The 19,283-nt window shown below is 45.6% G+C and overlaps 1 protein-coding gene across 3 annotated transcripts in view; it reads left to right on the forward strand.

Annotated features, from left to right (window-relative positions):
• Positions 1-1,043: 1,043 nt before the first annotated feature.
• The window catches only part of fstl4 (follistatin-like 4), a 113,782-nt gene continuing 95,542 nt past the window's right edge, over positions 1,044-19,283 (forward strand). Inside the window, exons 1-3 of one of the 3 annotated variants that reach the window (XM_055514554.1) lie at positions 1,044-1,440; positions 13,196-13,355; positions 18,632-18,665. In XM_055514554.1, the coding sequence (XP_055370529.1) occupies positions 13,206-13,355; positions 18,632-18,665 (184 nt within the window). In that variant the 5' untranslated portion in view covers positions 1,044-1,440; positions 13,196-13,205. Of the gene's footprint in view, positions 1,441-13,195; positions 13,356-14,210; positions 14,299-18,631; positions 18,666-19,283 lie in introns of those variants that run through there. The other 2 variants (XM_029172794.3, XM_029172795.2) reach the window with 2 other exon arrangements.

The raw sequence follows: 19,283 nt of genomic DNA on the forward strand, positions 1-19,283 counted from the left end.
TCCTGCCTTTGTGTCGTTGGCGTCGTGGGACTGAAACGACAAACTAAAGTTCTGCTGTTCTTTCAGAACAACAGGAAACAGAGCTTCTGCTTCTGTTGTGTTTTACAGGCGACGCAAACAAAAGGCAGAGTTGAGCCTCAGAGACTGGAGCTGCAGCAGAATCGCTGCTCGTCGTCCTCAGAGACGCGTTGATGCTTCACACTGAACGCACTTTAATCAGTGGATCCTGTTAATGGCTCTGATCTGTGTGATGTCGGCACCGATCTGGTCTGTTTGTAACTTGAATATGAAGATTTACTTAAATCCTACTGATTTCTCCGTCCATCAGTCGTTATGTATGAGGGGACTGCACACAGATACAGTATAAAGACATGTAGAACTAAACTCTGAATCTCTTTATTTGTGTTGCTGGCTTCATATCTTCATGTGTAAACTTGGCTCCTCTCATTCCTTTTCATTCCCTTGTTCTTGCTCCCTGTTCGTTTCGCTGGTTGCTGTTTAATTTTTTCCAGAGGATTTTTCTTCCCCCATTGTTTTGATGAATGTTACATGGAGCATAAATGTTTTAGCGCCATGTGCACTTCTGATGGCGGCGCCTCCGTGCTCGTGTCTTTTTAGGATCCAGAACGTCGGCCTGATTGTGCTCTGCACAGCTTTTCTTCCCACTTTAATGTGGAGACGAGAGAAAAGGGAAAGAGAAAATGTGTTTTACATCCATTTCTGTAAATTTGAGAGATCACAGCAATACATGTGCTTTTCAAAAGAATCATTAAGTGCAGTAAAACTTCCTTGTACTTAAATCACATTATAATCTGCTTGAACTCTGGTTTATTCACTGATGCTGTAGAATCTTGTGACTAACCATTTCTGACTTATTTCTTGGTATTGATTGTATTTATTGTTCTTTGATTGTATTACGACTCTTACCACACACCTGTTACATGTGCGCGCGCGCGCACGCACACATTGAACGCACGTCGTCATGGAGCCACCAGAAGCCTTAAATGAAGAGCCCACCTCAATTCTCTTAAAAGACAAATGAAGAAACAACCAAATGTGAGGACAGACTCACGCTGCGCGGCGTCTTAACGCGCACGAGCAGGTGTCGCTTTCCAGTGGGACGTATCTGCAGATGCAGCCTCGCCGCATTCGGCGTGCAGCGGCTGACGTCACGACGAGCGCTGAGCGAGAGGAGTTGAAATAGGGCAGAGCAGGAGCGGAGCGCGGAGAGGAAAGCAGCCGAAGCCGAGGATGCGCTGCGCCGCTCACAGCTGTGGACGCCGCCGCCGCTGCTGATAGAGCCGATCATTCATCCGAAGCCTCTGAACCGAGCCGGGCGGGAGGAAGGAGTGGGACTAAAGGACCAAGCGCAGTTTGGACGCGTGTCCGTGGGGAGATCTGCTCGCATTCCCTTCCTTTTCCGTCCTCGCGTCACCACAGGTGAGTTGGAACGCGTGAAGACGCGCTCGCTGCTGCGGCGAAACCCGCTGCCTGCGCGTTTGTGACAAGTTTGGCTGATTTGGGTGCGTGGCGCATTTACAGCGTGAGTGAGCGCAAACTGTGGAGACGGCGGCGGCGCTGCTGTGATTCTGAATTAGTTGAATGCGCGAGGAGCCGAGCAGAAATGCGCCAGTGTTTGAGCTGCAGACCGAGAATCGTGTGACAGAAACGCGCGCTGCAGCCTTTTAGCGCAGGGCGATGTCACCGACGGTCGGCGACAGTGTTTAACTACGCTGCCCGCACGTCGCCCATTGTGTGGCGCAACACGGCTGTGATTAGTCATTCAGCGTGAGCTGATCAGCTGTGATAACGGCGCTGCCGCTCCAAAACAACGGGCAGCGCCGGTAAACGGCTCCGGCTGCGCTCCTCGTCCTCAGCGCGGGGACTGGAACACGCACATTCCTCGCCAGACTCCTGGCATGGCTGCCCGGTCCCAGCACCCCCGCCCCCCTCCTCACCCACTCTTCCTCCCTCCTCACCCACTCTTCCTCCCTCCTCACCCACTCTTCCTCCCCTCGGCCAGTTTCTTCAGCGGGACGCACGGGAGATTCCGCCTCCGACAGCCCTCAGTGCAACAACTCTTAGAATCAGAGGACCGCGTCGGGACTCGAGCAGCTCGTGCCCAATGAGCCGCCTCAGCGCGCTCTCACGGGGGAAATCCTATCGGTGTCACCGGAGAGCTGGCGCAGCGGCAGCAGAGCTGCGTGACGGCCGGCGGACCGGGGGACGACGACGCCGGAGCTGTCCGTGGTGCTGAAGTCGCTGCACCGCCTCCGCACCTCCACTTTGTGCGCTTGCAGTCTCTTCCTGGGCGTGTTGGACATCTCCTCTACCTGGAGCCAACATCCAGCAGCTGAAATGTGGCCGTTTGTCACGTGCTGTCTGTAAAGCACTGGTTGTACGGCCCAGTCCTTCAGCTTTGAGCTGCCAACAGCCCTTTAGGCACAGACGCACGTACACACATGTGCCAAACGTGCTGCTAACACATGCAGGGACCTGGATCAATATCTTTCCATCCCTTTTAAATAAGCATATTGACGGCTCTCTGCTGGATCACTTTGCCCCGTGACCCTTGACCTGACCTCTTGATTTACAGTAACACGTGGTCTTAAAACAGCAGCTGTGTCAGTCTGTGAAAGGAAAGAAAGCAAGGTGTCACAAAATGTCACGTGTCACATGTGAAAAGGTTCATGGAATGACATTTTAATGGCCTAGGTGACGTCACAATCCACTTCTGATCACTGCAAAATGAACAGAATAATAAACAAAGACAGAAGAATAGAGGGAATTGCATTAGTACAGCAGCGCTGCATGCGTAAAACAAGCCGTTTGAAGTCCGTTTTCAGCATTTCCAAATTATCCTCGCAGCCACATTATGTTGTGCGGCTCAACCTAAGGTCACAGCGAACAGGCTGAGAAATGATGATGTAACTGTGGCTCCGTCGGGCTGATTCCGACTCGCAATCTGCTCCGTAACTTATTAGCTGTCTCTTAGAGAACAATTGCTGTCCGGCCGATTACGGCCGGTTGTTGTGCTTCGGAGCCTAATGGTGGGATGACTCACACTCCCCACACACTCAGTGTACACACACACACACACTGTACGCGCACTCCCAAAAATGACTGTAACGTTCCAGTCATTGGAGCTGAATTCGGCTTCTGGAGTGCCGTGTTCTCGCTAAGCACTTAAACCGTGCAAAAGCTGGAACCAGCTTGAAGCAGCATATGTGCCTGTGTGTGGAATGTCATGAGTGTGGTTAGATGCAGCAGTTCAAGCAAGGCAGCGGAGGTCTCGTGTGCTGCTGTGTAACAGGGCTGAGGAGAAGTTTGTTGTTTCCTCAGTCCTGCATGAAGTTTATTGACGTGTCTTCAGCCGGGCTTTGTTTCTATCTATCGTGTAAACTATGAATAATAAACTATTGAACATCAATCTGTCGCACACGCAGGTTCAACCTGAGTGTGATACAGTGAGAGTCTCTTCACACCCCTCCTTAAATGTGTGGGATCAAGTGGCAGGTTGGAGTTCAGTGTCTTGCTTCGGGGCACTTCAACCCAGCGAACGCCTGCTGAGACCTGAACTCGCTGCTTTTCTGTCTCCTGTTTCCTCTGACTTCCACCGCTTCAACGTGAGAAGGTGACACACTGAATGCTGCTCATTTCCTTCCTGTCCCACCTCCGTAGCGCCGATCCAGATGAAGGAACCGGGCTGCTTTATTCAGAGTGGGCTGCAGCACCGGCATCTTTACAGATGTGCTTTACATGAAGCTCTTTAATGGAACAAAACACAGACCAAGTAATTAGTTTTACTGTGACTGACTCACACGTGCGCTGACTGCGGTTGAACACGCGTGTCCGTGTGCAGCAGCACATTTCCATCCAGTCGTGCTGAATTCCAGGAAGCTGTAAACAACCCACGCACAAAGAGCCTCAGATGACGATTCCAAGCAGCGTTTAATTAGAAGGAATTAAACTTTTCATATGCGCGTGTGCCCCCACTCAACGCGGCCCCAACCCAGCGTTTGTCTAATCAAGCACAGGATTTGTTTTCTCCAAACAAAGCTCTCCTGTCATTTCTCTCTCTCACCCTGTTTTCTGCCCCCGGTGACTTAGATTTGTTTGGCTTTGCAAATGTTGTGAAGGAAAATGATGGGCCCTCCTCCAAAACAAAGGTAGAAATCCATTAAGTTTGGTGAGTCACAGTCTCCCTTCGCCGTGCGCTCACACTCGATGGGGCTGACGAGATTAGCTGTAAATTGAAGCGATGAAGCTCTTCCTCGTGGGTTCAGCTGGAGCACTCGCGCCGTCACACCCGGAGAAAGAGAAGTGGGATTAACATGAGACCTGTAACAAAGGGAATCACTTAATGTGAACGACACTGGAACCGACGAGGGTCACTGCTTCGCTCACTACATTCACCACTTTTTTTTTCCGAAGACGGGTTTGGTGTCCGTCGGCTCCCTGCGGAGAGCAAACTGTGGCTCACTTGAAATTCCGGTCACTAATGTTGAACTTCTAGAAATGACCTTTACTGCTGCATCCCATATGAACACAGCAGCCGAGCTCAGAGCATCGGCACCGCGGCTCTGAGCAAATACTAATCGCCGCCTCCTCCTGAATGGAGCAAAGTGACGGGAGAGGGAGAAATGCATGAAGGGGTTAGCGAAAGGTCACCGGCAAATCTGCTTTGTGCCGTGGAGTTAGTCAAGCGTCTGCTTGTCCCTTTTATGCAGTCGCGCCTCAGCCTGTCGGCGCAAACTGTCACGTAGCAGATTGTTTTGTGTGTCTCGCATTTGGAAACGAGTTGTGATTCGAGACCGCGCTGAAACGCGCCGTTCAGGGCAAACATCTGGTTGAGCACCGTTTTACTGGAACCGTGAGGTCCCACGTATACAGTTCATATTAGTGCAAAGGGAGCGCTTTTAATGGAGCTGAGTGTGACGCTTGTCAACAACGCAAACACAGGACGTCCACAAACAAAGTCCATCTGTGAAAACGAATAAACAACTGGCTGCTAAACGTCTGTATCAATATGAATCTGTGGAGAGAATTCATCGGTTTCTGCAGGAGTTTCCTCCTCCAAGTATTCAGTAAACCAGTAAACATTCATTTACCTGCTGCATAAAGGCTGAAAGAGACTCATTAGAGATGAATTTCTCAGCGGGAACGGGTTCTGGTGGTTTTTCAGCCTGAGGTGATCACACACACACACACACACACACACACACACACACACACACACACACACACACACACACACACACACACACACACACACACACACACCCTCTGGAAGGGCTTCGTTGTGTTTCCAGTGCAGAGCGCGAGCGTTTGCCTCTGCTGCTATTAACAGGCACGGCGCTGCTAGCTAGGAGACCAGCCTGTCACTGCACAGCCTCCAGATATAACCTTTACCTTTGTTTTTGTCCTCACAGCGAGCGGGAGATTTCTGGATTTAACAAGTCACTTGTTGTTTGCGTGTCTCTCAGCCAAACCTGACAAGCGGATGTGGGATTTAACGCCCAAAGGCGGCCGATCTGGTCACGGAGAGTTGTCTGAGCCACGAGTCAATATCAGGAAAGGTAACGAGACGGGAGAACAGGCTATGACAGAGGGAGGGGGGCGCTGGCTTCAGCCTGGAAGCCGCTCCGTCAGGAAACGAAGCCCGAAGCGCCGTCCGTTCCACACAGACACAAAGTGAGAGGGAGAACGTCAGGCAGTAATTAATAGTGAGGAATCACAGACGCCGCCGAGCTGCAGCAGACACGTGTGTGTGTGTGTGTGTGTGTGTGTGTGTGCGTGTGTGTGTGTGTGTGTGTGTGTGTGCGTGTGCGTGCGTGCGTGCGTGCGTGCGTGCGTGCGTGCGTGAGTGAGTGAGTGAGTGAGTGAGTGAGTGAGTGAGTGAGTGAGTGAGTGAGTGAGTGAGTGAGTGAGTGAGTGAGAGAGAGAGATCTACAGTACTTGTTGTTTACTTACTACTACTTTATTCCCGTTGTTCTTCAGACCTAATTAAACAAACCAGTGAGTCCCACCACTACAATGGGCTCCATGTTCTTGCCGTAGTCACTCCCCCGTTCTCCACCGTTCGTAGGTCTCCAACAAATGCACCATTAGCTGTTTGAGCAGCTCAAAGCTGTGGTTCCCAGTAGTTTGAAGTAATTGCTGAGCTTTGTTAGTGCTCTGGTCTGAGCAGCTACGCCGCCTTGACTTACTGCTAACACATCGACAGCCTTTTAATCATTATGCTGTATTTATAGTAAACTGCTCATTCATTCTCTACGTTCGCTGACACCCGGTCCTGGAACCTGCTGGATGCCTCAGCACGCCGCCTCCTCCGCCTCCGCAGCGTTGGGTTGAGTCGATGTTTTGACAGGTTGACCCCTGGGGGGCAGCTTTAAAGAAGACAGACAGATGACAAATGGATGCGAGGAGCCAGATGCATGCGTGGAGGAACATGACAGATGGAGGAGGCGCTGCACGGACCAGTTGAGCAGTCGGCCTCATCTGCATCCAATGACTGGGAATGGTGGTTCAGCGTTGGGTCATTGGCGGCAGGAGCTCCGCTTTCAATGCAGACTGTGACTAAAGTGACATCTTCCTTTAAAGACATCGTTAGGGCTGATGACTCACATGACAAGCGTGATGTGTGAAGTTGAAGTACAATAGAGCCGATGAGTGATGGTGTCAAAGCGAGATGTGACCAGACTGTGTGAGTGGGAATAATCTGCAGACGGCTGCGTAGTGTGTAATCTCCTCATTAGAAGATTATTAAGGGTTCGTGGTGCTGTGATGATTTGGTGAAGTGGGCGAGTGCGTGAGGGCGTAAGAGGCCTCTGTAGTGGGGCATGGCTGGGGCTCGATGCCCCTTTAAAGAGGAGGGTCATTGTAAGTCTATCATCATACGAGGATGATGATGATGATGATGAAACTCTGTCGTAATGACAGGTGTTTTCTGAGAGGATGTGACAACAGGAGCTGCTGTTGGTTTGTGTGAATCATGCTGTGTTCTCGACAGTCACAAAATCATTAATCATCAATTAATATATATCACTTGTGTTCACGTCTAGCTAGCAGATAGCATATTGTGTTTCTGTAATTTGTAATTCAACATGAAAATATGTTTATCTGTGTTTTTTTCATATTAGCCACAACATAAGTGAAGCACTGTGTAGGACTATTATTAAGACCTTATGAGTTACTGTAAATATTGATTAGATGATTTTAAGTTGATTTATGCACAGACACAGAACGTTACATTTAACATGTACTTCATTTGATGAATTTGATCCTTTTTATTTCCTAATTAGTTCCAACTTGTGTATCAGAGAAAAGGCCTCTTAAGTGAGAGCTGTCCTGATTCTGGGCTGTGCTGTAATCGCCTCACGTCTTCGTTCAGAGCTTATGAGCCTCTTACATTACAGTGAATGACAGTTCATAACCTTATCTCTCCTGACTGCTGTGCTGTATAAATCCTCTTTGGGAAACAGCGATCCAGAGCATCCTGAGATTTATCACATTTCATTTTATAAAAAAATAGATAAATAAAAGACAAATCCCTGAAAGGAAGCGTATCTTGTTCACCTGGAGTGTGTGGGAGATAAGCAGGGTCAGAGCATGCGATCCTGATGCTCAGCTGACAGACGGGCCGTGTCTTCAGTACCTTCACTAACCACATAGGAACAAGCAGGAAACTCAGTCGCTGCCGCTTCTAAGCGTCATGAAAACATTTTGGGCAAAGGCGATCTCCGCAGTGGCTGCATTTGATGCTACACAGACGCCTGTCTGAGGAGGCGGCTGTTTGAAACCTGAGTGCACACAGGCAGGATTATAGAGAGACTCGACTGAAGAGGCGCATCAGTTGGAGGCGGCACTCGGTGTAACAGCGCGTGGAGGGTTTGTTCCAAAATGGGGCACGCGCCGTTTGGGGAAAAAGTGATTCACGCTGGAAAAATGAGCGACAGCGGAACGTTGTTGCCTTTACTTTGTTAGCAGGTCAACCGAAGTCACCAAAAGACTGCAGCGGAAGCGTGTTTTCCAATATCCAAATCCAGAATTTTCCAATATCCAAATACAAATGGCCTGAGCCTCGGCAGCGAGCTGCGTGACAGCACTCCCTGAGTCCAGCATTCACACATGGCTCCGCCTCCTCCAACGCTGCAGGGCGACGCATGCCGATCGGGGCTAATCGTTGCACTGGAACCCGGCCCTGAGCGCAGAGCTGAGCGGCAGCAGCTGGAGGCAGAGCGGAGCCAGAGACGCTGCAGAGACGCTGCAGAGCTCGTTCACGCGCCAGATCCAGTGCGTCCTGGCACCTCGGCACGCGTTTACAGCTCCATCCAGGCTCCATGTAGGCGTTCAGCAGCAGGAGGCCGCGAACGCTTCACTGACGTTACTATTAATACGTTCAGGACTCGCCAAATAAATAAACAGCGTCTCCTCATTATGTTTAATGCTAATAAATAGTCAGGATGTGTGATGGTGTGAACTGGTAGGAACAGATTTAAAATACTGCAGATATTACAATTAAATCAGGCAGCGCCGGCTTCACTAACCCATCGATCACTGTCAGTGGAGCAGAACGCATTAGTGTTCCTGACGTCGGCCACAAGACGCTGCTTCAGTGCTAACTTTGTGTAGACACCGGCCACGCTGTCCTCCTGCACGGAGCCCTTAAATAATGCACAACAGCTGCAGAACCTCAGGTTAATAGTCCTCACATTTAGGATGTACAGAACGATGAATAAATGAAGGCTCATGCCTCTTGCACACATCTAGAATAATCCTTTTATTAGAACAACTATTATTATTTAAAAACTTACAGGCAACAATACATGGTATAAAAACTGGTAGAAGAGTTGAGTAGCGTCATTAAAGAAGCTGTGTTCTGATCTATTGTAGAGTCAGTTTGATCCACCACCTACACAAGCATGGAAAAAAAAGAAGCCCATGTTAGCGTAGCATCATGCTCACATCATCTCAGCATCAGATGCTGTGTTGTACTGTATGTTTCCAATACAGTAATGAAAAAGCTCCTAATCACACACTTCTCCTTTTGTACCAGGAAACTGGCCGACCTCCGCCCTCCAGCTCCACTCACTAATTGGCTTTAATTTAGCTGCGATTGCTTTGTGTAATTACATTTTCTTGAAATAACTGAAGATGTGAGTTCACCAAACTGTGTTGCTACTCAGTGTAATAGAAATAATCTTTCAACCATGTTAAAAGCAATTTACTGGCTCCTGCTGGCTGTAAGTTCTGTTTAGGTCCTGTTCTGTACAATGTGACAAACAGGCAGCTGTGAGTTAAAATGGACTTGAAAGCAGCACAGCACACGGCGACGTTTAGTCCTGAGGAGGCATCTGCATGTGTGCGGGCCCTTTATCTGTAGCTGAGATGACGCGTTCCATGTGACCGTATTGAGTTCATAATCTAAACTGTATGAGTCCGTCCATGCATTCATTAGGAGTCAGTCCTTCAAAGGGGGGTGAATATTGTACTTCGACCTAGAAAAACAGCAGCTCCTGGATGAAATAAGGGCTCACATCTCAGAGGCACATGCTTTTTAAATGTCATAGCTGGCAGATGTTTTTTTATTGTGTCCTGCTGCTGCTCAGCACATTTAACTGACGATTTAACTAAAGAATGAAGAATGAAAGCTGCAGCCAAGATCCGAAGCAACCCCTGGATCAATGATCAAAGTTACTGTTTGTCTTCATGCTGTTAGCAGCATATACCATATTAATGTGCTAAGTTATTTTTTTATACCCATTATTACTGTGAAGTGATTTCACAGCATCTCCAGTTCAAGAGCGTGTGACTCCAGAATGAATATTTCATTGCTTCCCATCTCACCTTTATTCATTTTTACAGTTTCTTTTTCAATCAATTCTCACAGGCTCGTTACTCAACTAATAACTGGCTGCTTAGGTTCATATGTTTGAAAACGCCCTTTAACCACTTTCTCAGAGGCTCAAGATAGAGAGGAAGCAAGTGAAAAAGGCGACGGCTGCACACAATGCTTGTGTCCAGAAGGTTGGTAGTTGTGAAGTAGGCTCCATGACACGGAGGGCATCTGAGTGTGAAGAGAGAGCGTTTAACTTTCAGCGCATGGAGTCTGTTTACATAATGCGAGTCCTTGCTCAACACGGCTGCCGAAGGGAGCAGTGCTTTTAAAGAGCCGGCCCTCGTTAATATGCTGCTCAAATAATCCTTCCTCACACACATTCATTCTGCACCAGTGCTCTGTTTGTGTTCATGCGCTCACGGGTCCCGGTGTGTGAATGTGTGTGTGGGCCGATGCCACAGGCAGGACGTTGAGACAGTGACTGGCAGATCTCATTTGGTGTTTAATTTCACAAGGGGTGAGCTCTCGTCTGTGAGGGTTCATTAGCCCCGGGCGAACAGCTCGAATCGTGCTGGTGGTTCCTTCATGTGACGGAGCAACACGGAGAAGTCGCACAAAAATGCACGGTGTAACAGGAACATAATGTGGAGCCATGCACGGTTTTACAGTGTGTTACTGTAAAAAGACACAGGCTGCTCCTCTTAAGCTCTGAGCACCTCTCGCTGATAGCATGCATTCCACCTGAAGCTGCTCTAATCAATATTTTTAATGAACAACCTCGTACGTGCAGTATGTCATCGAAGGGCTAAACGGCAGCTCAGCGTTTGTGTCGTCTTTCGGGCTCAACTACACTTTCACAGAGTTCATTTCTGGGAGCAGCAGGCAGCGTTTACAGTAAAAGGCTTCTAATAAACCCACGGCACTGTGCTGCTTAACAGCAGACAGAAGGCACAAACAAGCCGCTGACCACCGTGCAGGAATTTATCAGCTCGAACCCGATACAGCTCAGGAGGTGATGGAGGACAAAACCAGCTGAGCTGAAGATTAAACAGCGAAGCCATAGGTAACTTATCAGCTAGAATTCAGCCAAATTGCAGCTCATCTCATAAAAAGTTGATTATAATTTTTGAGCCCCTTCATTAATTTTAAATGTGGTGGCCAACGCATATTATTATTCAATCTAGTCAGACTCCATCTCCTGCTGTGACCTCAATAATATATAACCATAGAATTAGCACCTTTCCGACATCTTCAAATGAAAAACTGAGAATTTGTAGCTAAGTATAATTAAATGTTCATAAAATGAGTGAATGTGTTTGTTTGTGAAACAAAGAATCAGATGCAAGCATGTGCAGGGCACGGCATGCCGAGGTGTGATATCCAGTATTCTAATGAAGACCTGCTGCAGATATTTAAGCACCACAAACACCTGCGCTGTTTTAGATGCATCGGGTGTTTTTGTGCCCTTGTTTCAGTTCAATTGCAAACTTTACGACCCCCTGAGGGAAATTTGTTTTCAGACCGCTCCTGCAGTAAAACACACAATAAAGCCACATAATAAAGTATAAGACCACAGTAAAAACAATAAACACATTACATGAACGTACAATGGCGCACATAACAAACTGCTGTGTCACAGGGTGCAGCCGTAAAAACCCACACCAGCTGATGGGACCAGACAAGAAGTCAGTACTCTGACAGAGTCCAATAAATATTTTTCATCAGTGCAAAATGCCAAGTTCTTCTGGAGGGCATTAGATCCTGCACACGGTAGATGCAATAACAGACACACTATTGCGATGCAGTACAATAACCTACAGTATCAACTACTAGGAAAGCTGGGATCACTCTCCGTGGGACGGTCAAACTGTGCTACAGTACTAACATCTGTCTTGATCTGCCTTTGTGCTCGTACTGCTCTGAACTAAATCCCATTTTAACGTGGGTCGTCCTATTAATGCAGTATTTCTGCCCTGTGAATAGAATTTAGTAATCGTATAAATGAGTAGCTCACAGGTTCATTCACCCTCAAGTTCAGGTCTTTAAAAGCACCAATTTTAAACTTTCAATTATTCAACATCTTGGTGCCATTTTATTTATAATTCACCAAAAACTAGTTTTTATTAGGAAGCAGTGTGTAGTAGTACTTACAGTACTTCAGCTGTACTCTGCAGTGAATATGTGATGCTCGGTGGGTTGTTTTTGTCATCACAGCACTGTTGCTGATTTCCTGAGTTCATGCTTCAATCTCCTGTGCCACACTCCACCATTCGCGACTTCAGAGCGCCGTCTCTTTGTTGACATCAAAAAATGTTCCCAGTCCTTTGTAATACAGATAATTATCCCGGTCCAGGCTTTGATGTGTACATGCTGGCTGCATTATGCTGTGAGCACTCATGGTGCGCGTGCACACTTGTGTGTGATGACTGATAGTGTGTGCGAGTGCTCCAAGCATTTCAGGTAGTAGTCCCTGAATTTACTGAATAAACTAGAATGAAAAACCGTCCAGCACAATATGTGCTGATACTCAATGGAAGCATTGAAAATGACACAAAAGCAAGTTACTTGTGATATTTGGTTTTAGCATGTGCATGTTTGTTTAGTCTTCTATTGTCGAGTCAAGCCTGGGAACACGTTACATCCTGGAAACATTTTGCAACAAATTCAACACCGCTGCATAAATACAGTTCAACACACTCCCGATTTCCTCCCTTTGTGACTGTGGCTCATACTAAACATACAGGAATTCATTTTTATGTCTTCTGAGTTATTGAGATGAAGGTGGATTTATCTGTATGCCAGGATCGTTGTCTTTCTGAGTAATTTGGTTGTGCTTCATCTTCATCTCATCGATCGATGACCTGATTTTCACCTCCAGGATTCTCTCTTAGAGACTCCTGTAAAGCCTCTCATGCAGAAGCTGTGCAGCCTGATGTATTTTGTTGTGTGTTTTAAGTGATGCTGAGCACTTTGTAGTATATTTATCTCTGAATCCTACTCATACATGCTACTATACCCCTGAACAAACACCAGGCACAACATTCAACTGTAATTTAAGATCATTTGTCTTCATCTCCTCTGTGAAGAACACTATGATGTCAATGATTACACACTGATGCACCCACTTAAATCTAATGAATAACGCTACCACATGCATTTGCATACAATTAAGATTATAACAGAAGAAAGATGACAGATAAAGTGTGGAGATTCACATTTAAATTAACATTAGAATACATAAATGTGCAACTTTGAAATGTCTTATTTATTCATGACCCATGAAACCAGACAAGTGTGTTTTATTTTTGGACCCGGTCTAAAGTGTGTCGTGTGTGTTTTTACTTTTCCACACAGGTACACACTCATGGGCAGCTTGGGTGTTTGGGCAGTGGCTGTCGTCGCTCTGCTGGGCACCTCAGGGTGCTGGCTGGCTGAAGGGCACAAAGGCAGCAGGCGAGACAGCATGGACAAAGCCACGATGTCACGCAACTCCTCCCAGGGACCGCGCGCCATGGTAAACGTCACCTTCAACACACACACACACACACACACACGCACACACGCACACACGCACGCACACACACACACACACACACACACACACACACACACACACACACACACACACACACACACACACACACACACACACACACACACACACACAACAAACTGGAAGCTGTAACCTCTCCCACCATCAGGAAGGAGACACACCAGTGATGAGATACAGCAGGGATGTATCTACTATTAAAAAATCATGGCTATGCAGACCAATAATGTAAAATTAAAATAGTATTACAAAACAACTTTGTTTTAGTTTAATGGTGGTAAAAATCAGCCTTCTCATGTCATGTGCTGTGACTCAGCATGCACTTTAACTGTTAGCGATGCAGCATGATGATAAAGTACTTCAGTCCATTATAAAGACAAATAAGGACACATTTTCTGGCTATTTTCCTCAAGACAGTGAGGATGAATGTACCAAATTCAACACATAAAGCTAGAAAAAAAGCTAAAAAAAAGTCTAAAGATATCCTAAAATTAGTATAAAAGATAAAGTACCCCAATACTAATCTGGTAGGTGTGTTTTGGTTAATAAAAAATTACCAAACTGTTTTAATTTAAAACATTAAATGTTACAATCACGTTTACTATATTTCGAGTAATTTATTTGTATTTTGCAATTTGTTGTTTGTTTGTTTTTATACCAAAATAGTTTTTTGATGAGGTGTGGAGTCGTAAAACGATGCACATTAATAGTTGATTGAGTCGCGGTTCAATTTCAAAACACGTTTTGCCACGTCACACAATTAGTTAACAACAACTCTGCTGATTGGTTCGTTTGTTCTCGCGCCTCTTCGAAGTTTCGAGTCTATTGGTTGAGTGGTTTGTCCGTGCTCTGTAACGGCATCTTCGCTGGGGCGACGGCGTTAATGGAGTTAGCTTCTTATCAACCTGTAGGTGCTTTTGTTTTATTTCATTTTAATGGATGTGTTCGACGCGCAAATTCTACTAGCATTGAAGGAAATCTGATACAAGTCTAGCTACGTTGTTAGCAGTCATTTTTAAAGCATTAATATTGAAATTTCATCAGATATGCGGTTAAGTATTGTGTTTACATTATCTCGGTGCTAATTTGATTAAATGTGTCCAAAGTGTGAGCCACAACATTTCCTAGATAACTATAGGTTTAATATAATTATTAGTTCAATCCAGTGGGATTCGGTAAATTAGTTTGTCTGGCTTTTGTGTAGTTTATATTAATGCGTTCATATAAATGGCTTCATCAAAGTTTTGTTTTTACCATCATTAAACAGATGGAATAAATATCTGTTTAAACCCACACAGCATAAACTAGTGAGCAACATTAAATGGATTTATTCAGACATTCAGCATTTGTCAAACATTAATGTTTTACCAATTTGGTTTCTCACATCTAAGGTCATTTTCTGCAAAGAAGGACATTAAAAGCTGTTAGAGCAATTAATGCAGTCCAGCTGTGATTCCTGAGAGACTTAAGCTGCATCTTTTCTTTGAGATGAAGGACTTTATCTGCATAGTGGCTGATGGAACAGGGGCACAGGGTTGCCTGGTTACCCTGCAGTCTGATGTAAAATCTCTACTTTTTTATCAGTGACTTTCTTACCTTTATGCTCACTTTTGATGAGAAGTGGAAATTCACACGAAGAAAATGTGCACAGATGGGAAGATACAGTAATAGGTTAACGGTTACGGTGAAAACTACCAGGACCGCGTGGGTCAGATTACTGGAAAGAGGGAGTAGGTGTGATTGTCCCCCCTTAAACCTTAACTGTAATCCCAAATGTAGTTTTTTGACTGCAGACTTGTCATTTTTTCTAATGAGACCAGTCACTTACTGTATAAAGTGACCAAAAATGCAGGTTGGATGTTCGCAGACAGAGTAGGAGTCCGGCACATTTTGCAGTACTAGGACTTAGTGTTGGTGTCGGCTGTGGACAGCATTTTCATGCACACTAAGCAGGTGTTTAAATACCTTTTGCTAGTGGCTGCAGCTAGCAGCTGTATTCTGTATCTGTTCACTGTTTAGTGTGCGCCTCATTTTTAAATTGCTTTTGTTTTCTCATCCGTTCACAGCAGTTTAGAGATAATTGCCCGAACACTCATGGGTAAGTTTCTGAGTGAACTTCCCTTGTTGCATTTTTCATGATGGCACACACTTGATTCCGGGTGACAGGGAGGGTGGGGACCGTGGCCTGCAAGCAGACTGGTCCATGCCAGCATGAACGATGTGTGCGTAACAAAAACACAAACCTCTAACAGCGTGTCAACAATACGTACACGTAGACACACCATACGGCACCACACTCATCCTAATACTTTGTAAAATGAAGCATGCACGCCCCCTGGTCTGTTCTAAGTCGGGCTCAGTTTGGGCCTTGCCAAGTTGGCAGCTGGTTGTGGAATGTCATTTTGTGGTTCTGCCTCCTGAAGTCCCTTGCCAAAAAGCAAATTCCCAGGCATTTTCCCTCTGTCTCTCTGGCCAGAATTGAAACTTAAAGAGCTCTCAGTTGGCGCCAGAATTTAGAGTCGACCCTGGGGTGAATCATGCAAATCTGTGAATTCACACGATTATGCAGGATACATTCTGAAAGCCTTTGGGAATAGGAACATAGTGCCAGATTAAAATTTTTTATGACTAAACCCCCCTCAAAACAATACAAATCATGTAAACAGAGGAACAATAGTGTCTTAGGGGTGTTACAGACTCAAAAAGAAGAGTGAGAAATGGAGCAAGAAAGCCTTTTGACTTGTCAACTTCCTAAGGGCCATATTGGATCCCTGCAGAGCAACCAGCATGTTTGTAATGTGCTAACAAATCCATGTGGGATTGTTGGCAGCAATATAATAATGGTCACAGGGCAAGATAATGGTTGAACAGATAATAGCTGTGCTGTGCTAAGGATCAGCGGAGTGTCTATCTGCAATAATCCATCGTTTTGCATTAATCAGTAGCTACTTGTCTTTGTTGGTATAAACACTCCTAACATTTAATTAAGCGGTGGCATAAAAGGATGACACGCAGCGGCAGCCGTGGTCGTACTGCAGATTCCTGTGTTGGTTGTGTCGTAGCCTGGTAACGCACCGAGGAGGATGCAGGGTTTTAAATGCGCTGTGCGTCTGGCGACGAAGCTAAGAAGTGGCCTTGGGAGTCTTCTCGGTGAAGACACAAGAGTTGAGTGGCTAAATGACTTTACGTTATGATCATTGGATAAAAGGTTTAGAAGAAAGAGGGATGTGAAAGCAACAGGGAAACAATGGAGATGAGAAAAGGCTGCTTCCTGTAATGGCAGCTGCTTCTGCAGTGTTTTAAGTTTCTATATCGGGGTCATCCACATTGTGTTTGCGTTTTCATTAGGACTTTACATATCATTATTTTACATGCTGTCTGTTGATAGCTGAAAACCTTTTACTCTGGCAGAACATACAGTATCACTCTATTTGCTACTGTACATTATACTAGTAGTAGGTTATACTTTCTTTGCCCAGCTCATTTATCTGGAACACTTTAGTACTGACTTTTACTCACTGCACCTAGTAATCGCAGTAGAGAAGCTCAGTCATTAAACAGATAGAAGAGTCGTGCTCTTGCTATGGTTGACCACTACAACCTCACCATTTGTAGTTTATCAGATGTTACTCTTACTGTAATTTAGCTTTGTGCTGAACCACAGCATATAGTGATACTAACAATAGAAAACAGCAATGTAAAACAAAGCAGATGCTCATAGGCAGTTAATTCTAGTTCAGAGTTTTGTTGACTGTATTTCTGAGCCAAAGATCGAGAGGGAAAGTGGGCACATATAAACATATGGGTCCTTGAGCGAAGAGTGCCTGCATAGCAACAGATAGAGGAGTGAAGAAAAGGCATATTCAAGCAGACTTTGTAACAGACACAGCTTGGCTTAAATTGCCCTGCTGTTCACATTGCATTCCCACAAAATGTCAGTCTCTGTTGCAGCAATGTCAGATTCTTGTTTTGTGTGGGTGTTTAAATGGCATCCAAGATGGAGGCTTGTAGCACTCAGAGATTTGTTTGGACTGGTTTTTGAGAGGCTATAACAATCTTATGGAGTGTCTACACTTAAACTCTGTTGCCATCACAAAAGCAGGCAAACTTGCACATACGGTGACATTATGACACCATCACAGAGAGGTGTGTTCATTCTAGTGCCCTCTGCGTGCATAGACATAGACAAAAACCGTTAGATGTTGTTTACATTTCTTTACCTGCTGCAAATAATTATGGTAAAATGCAAACCACGTTCTAATCAGCTGTGTCTGTACTGTAACATCACACTGTGCTGAACGTGTAAGAAAGTCACTAACAAACCCTGGAGAGTCATCGTAGAGAGAACACGGTATTTTTAGAAAGAAGCTCATAGCCTTTATTTCACCTCTATGCTTGATTTGATTCACTAATCAATTGATCAAACAGCGGCACTCGAAATGATGGAAGGCGGTGCTGATGAGTACACTCAATTTTATCCTGCCATCATGAGGAAGCACGTCTGCAATTAAGATGGACAGATGGCAGAGAGAAAGCGATGCAGAGACAGACTAGGCAGCGAGAGGAGACACTGAAAGTGCAGTTTCTTGCGAGGCTCTCGGCCTCCTGGGAAGCAAAGAGGACCTCGCAGACACGTTTTATCACTGAGCCTCATTACCGGCGACATCCACACTGAGGGACACGAATGCAAAATGTCACAACACTTCAATTGCTGCCACGTATTGGGTTCTTCAGAAGCAACTCTGCATTTGAAGACCTGCTTCTGTTCTATTTCTAAACGGCGCTTCGATCCTTTGTTTTTCCTCGGCGGCCACATCGAATTTCCAGTTCAGGAGCGCTTATGTATAATGACACCTGATCCTTAATTAGCATGAGCGATCAGTAGCTAACAACACAAACATAATGCACACTCCAGTACGAGGCATCTCGGTTTGTTTGCTTTGAACGGTCATAATTGCTCAGACTTGTCGGTGAATGTTGGTGTGTTCACCTGTGCAAACCACCATGATAGACCGCTGTTGTGCAGCTTGTGGGCGATTGCATTGACTCTAGGATCCTTTGCAAAGGACTTCCTGCACTCTCCTACTGTAGTTTGTCTTTTTAAATCCTCCTCTTTTATGTTTATCTGTGTTTTCCGTCATCCTCCTCATACTAACGAATGTTCTGCACAAAGGACTGTTCTTTTGTCTCAGTGCTTCAAGCCTGTAATAACTACTTTTGTGTGTGCTCTCTGTTTGCAGGAGAAGGGGAAAGCAGACGGGAGCATCGATCAATGTGAGTACACTTACTGTGTTTAAACCAAACAGCATTTTTCAAAATACGCCGCGTCGTGCCCCGCTCTGTTATTCTGGTGTACACTTTGGCTTCCTGATTTCTGGGAAATGCTGCTTGGATGTAATTCAAATCTAAATGGATCCCATAAACTGGATCATGCAGCCTGTTATGGGAGAGACTTCTGATGACATGACTGTGACAGTCTGAAAAATCCCACTAAGTGCATTACATTGAGTGCCTCTCTGCGCAGAGGAGGTGTTTGTGAAACATTTAAGATTTAAATTTCGACATTTCAGTTGTCAGCGAGTGTCGGTGGATAATCTATGTGGGACAGTGAGGAATTAGTTTGTCTGTTCTGCTGCTTTTGACGCAAGCTGAGAGAAAATGGTTTAAAAGCAGCAGATTTTTCACTAATGTTATTACACTAACCCATGTCCTGCCATGCTCCCAGCTGAAATGACTCATTGGTGACAACCTGACTATCAGTTGTACACTATTTGTGTCATAGATAGATGAACATTATTGATCCCACAGCAGGAAAATTCAATTGCTGGAACAGCCACAGGAAGACAGCAAAAACATTGTGCAGAAAAAGGAGCATGCAAAAAATTATAGTAG

This window comes from Betta splendens, chromosome 14 (assembly GCF_900634795.4).
Source record: "Betta splendens chromosome 14, fBetSpl5.4, whole genome shotgun sequence".
In the NCBI taxonomy this organism is placed as follows: Eukaryota; Metazoa; Chordata; class Actinopteri; order Anabantiformes; family Osphronemidae; genus Betta; species Betta splendens.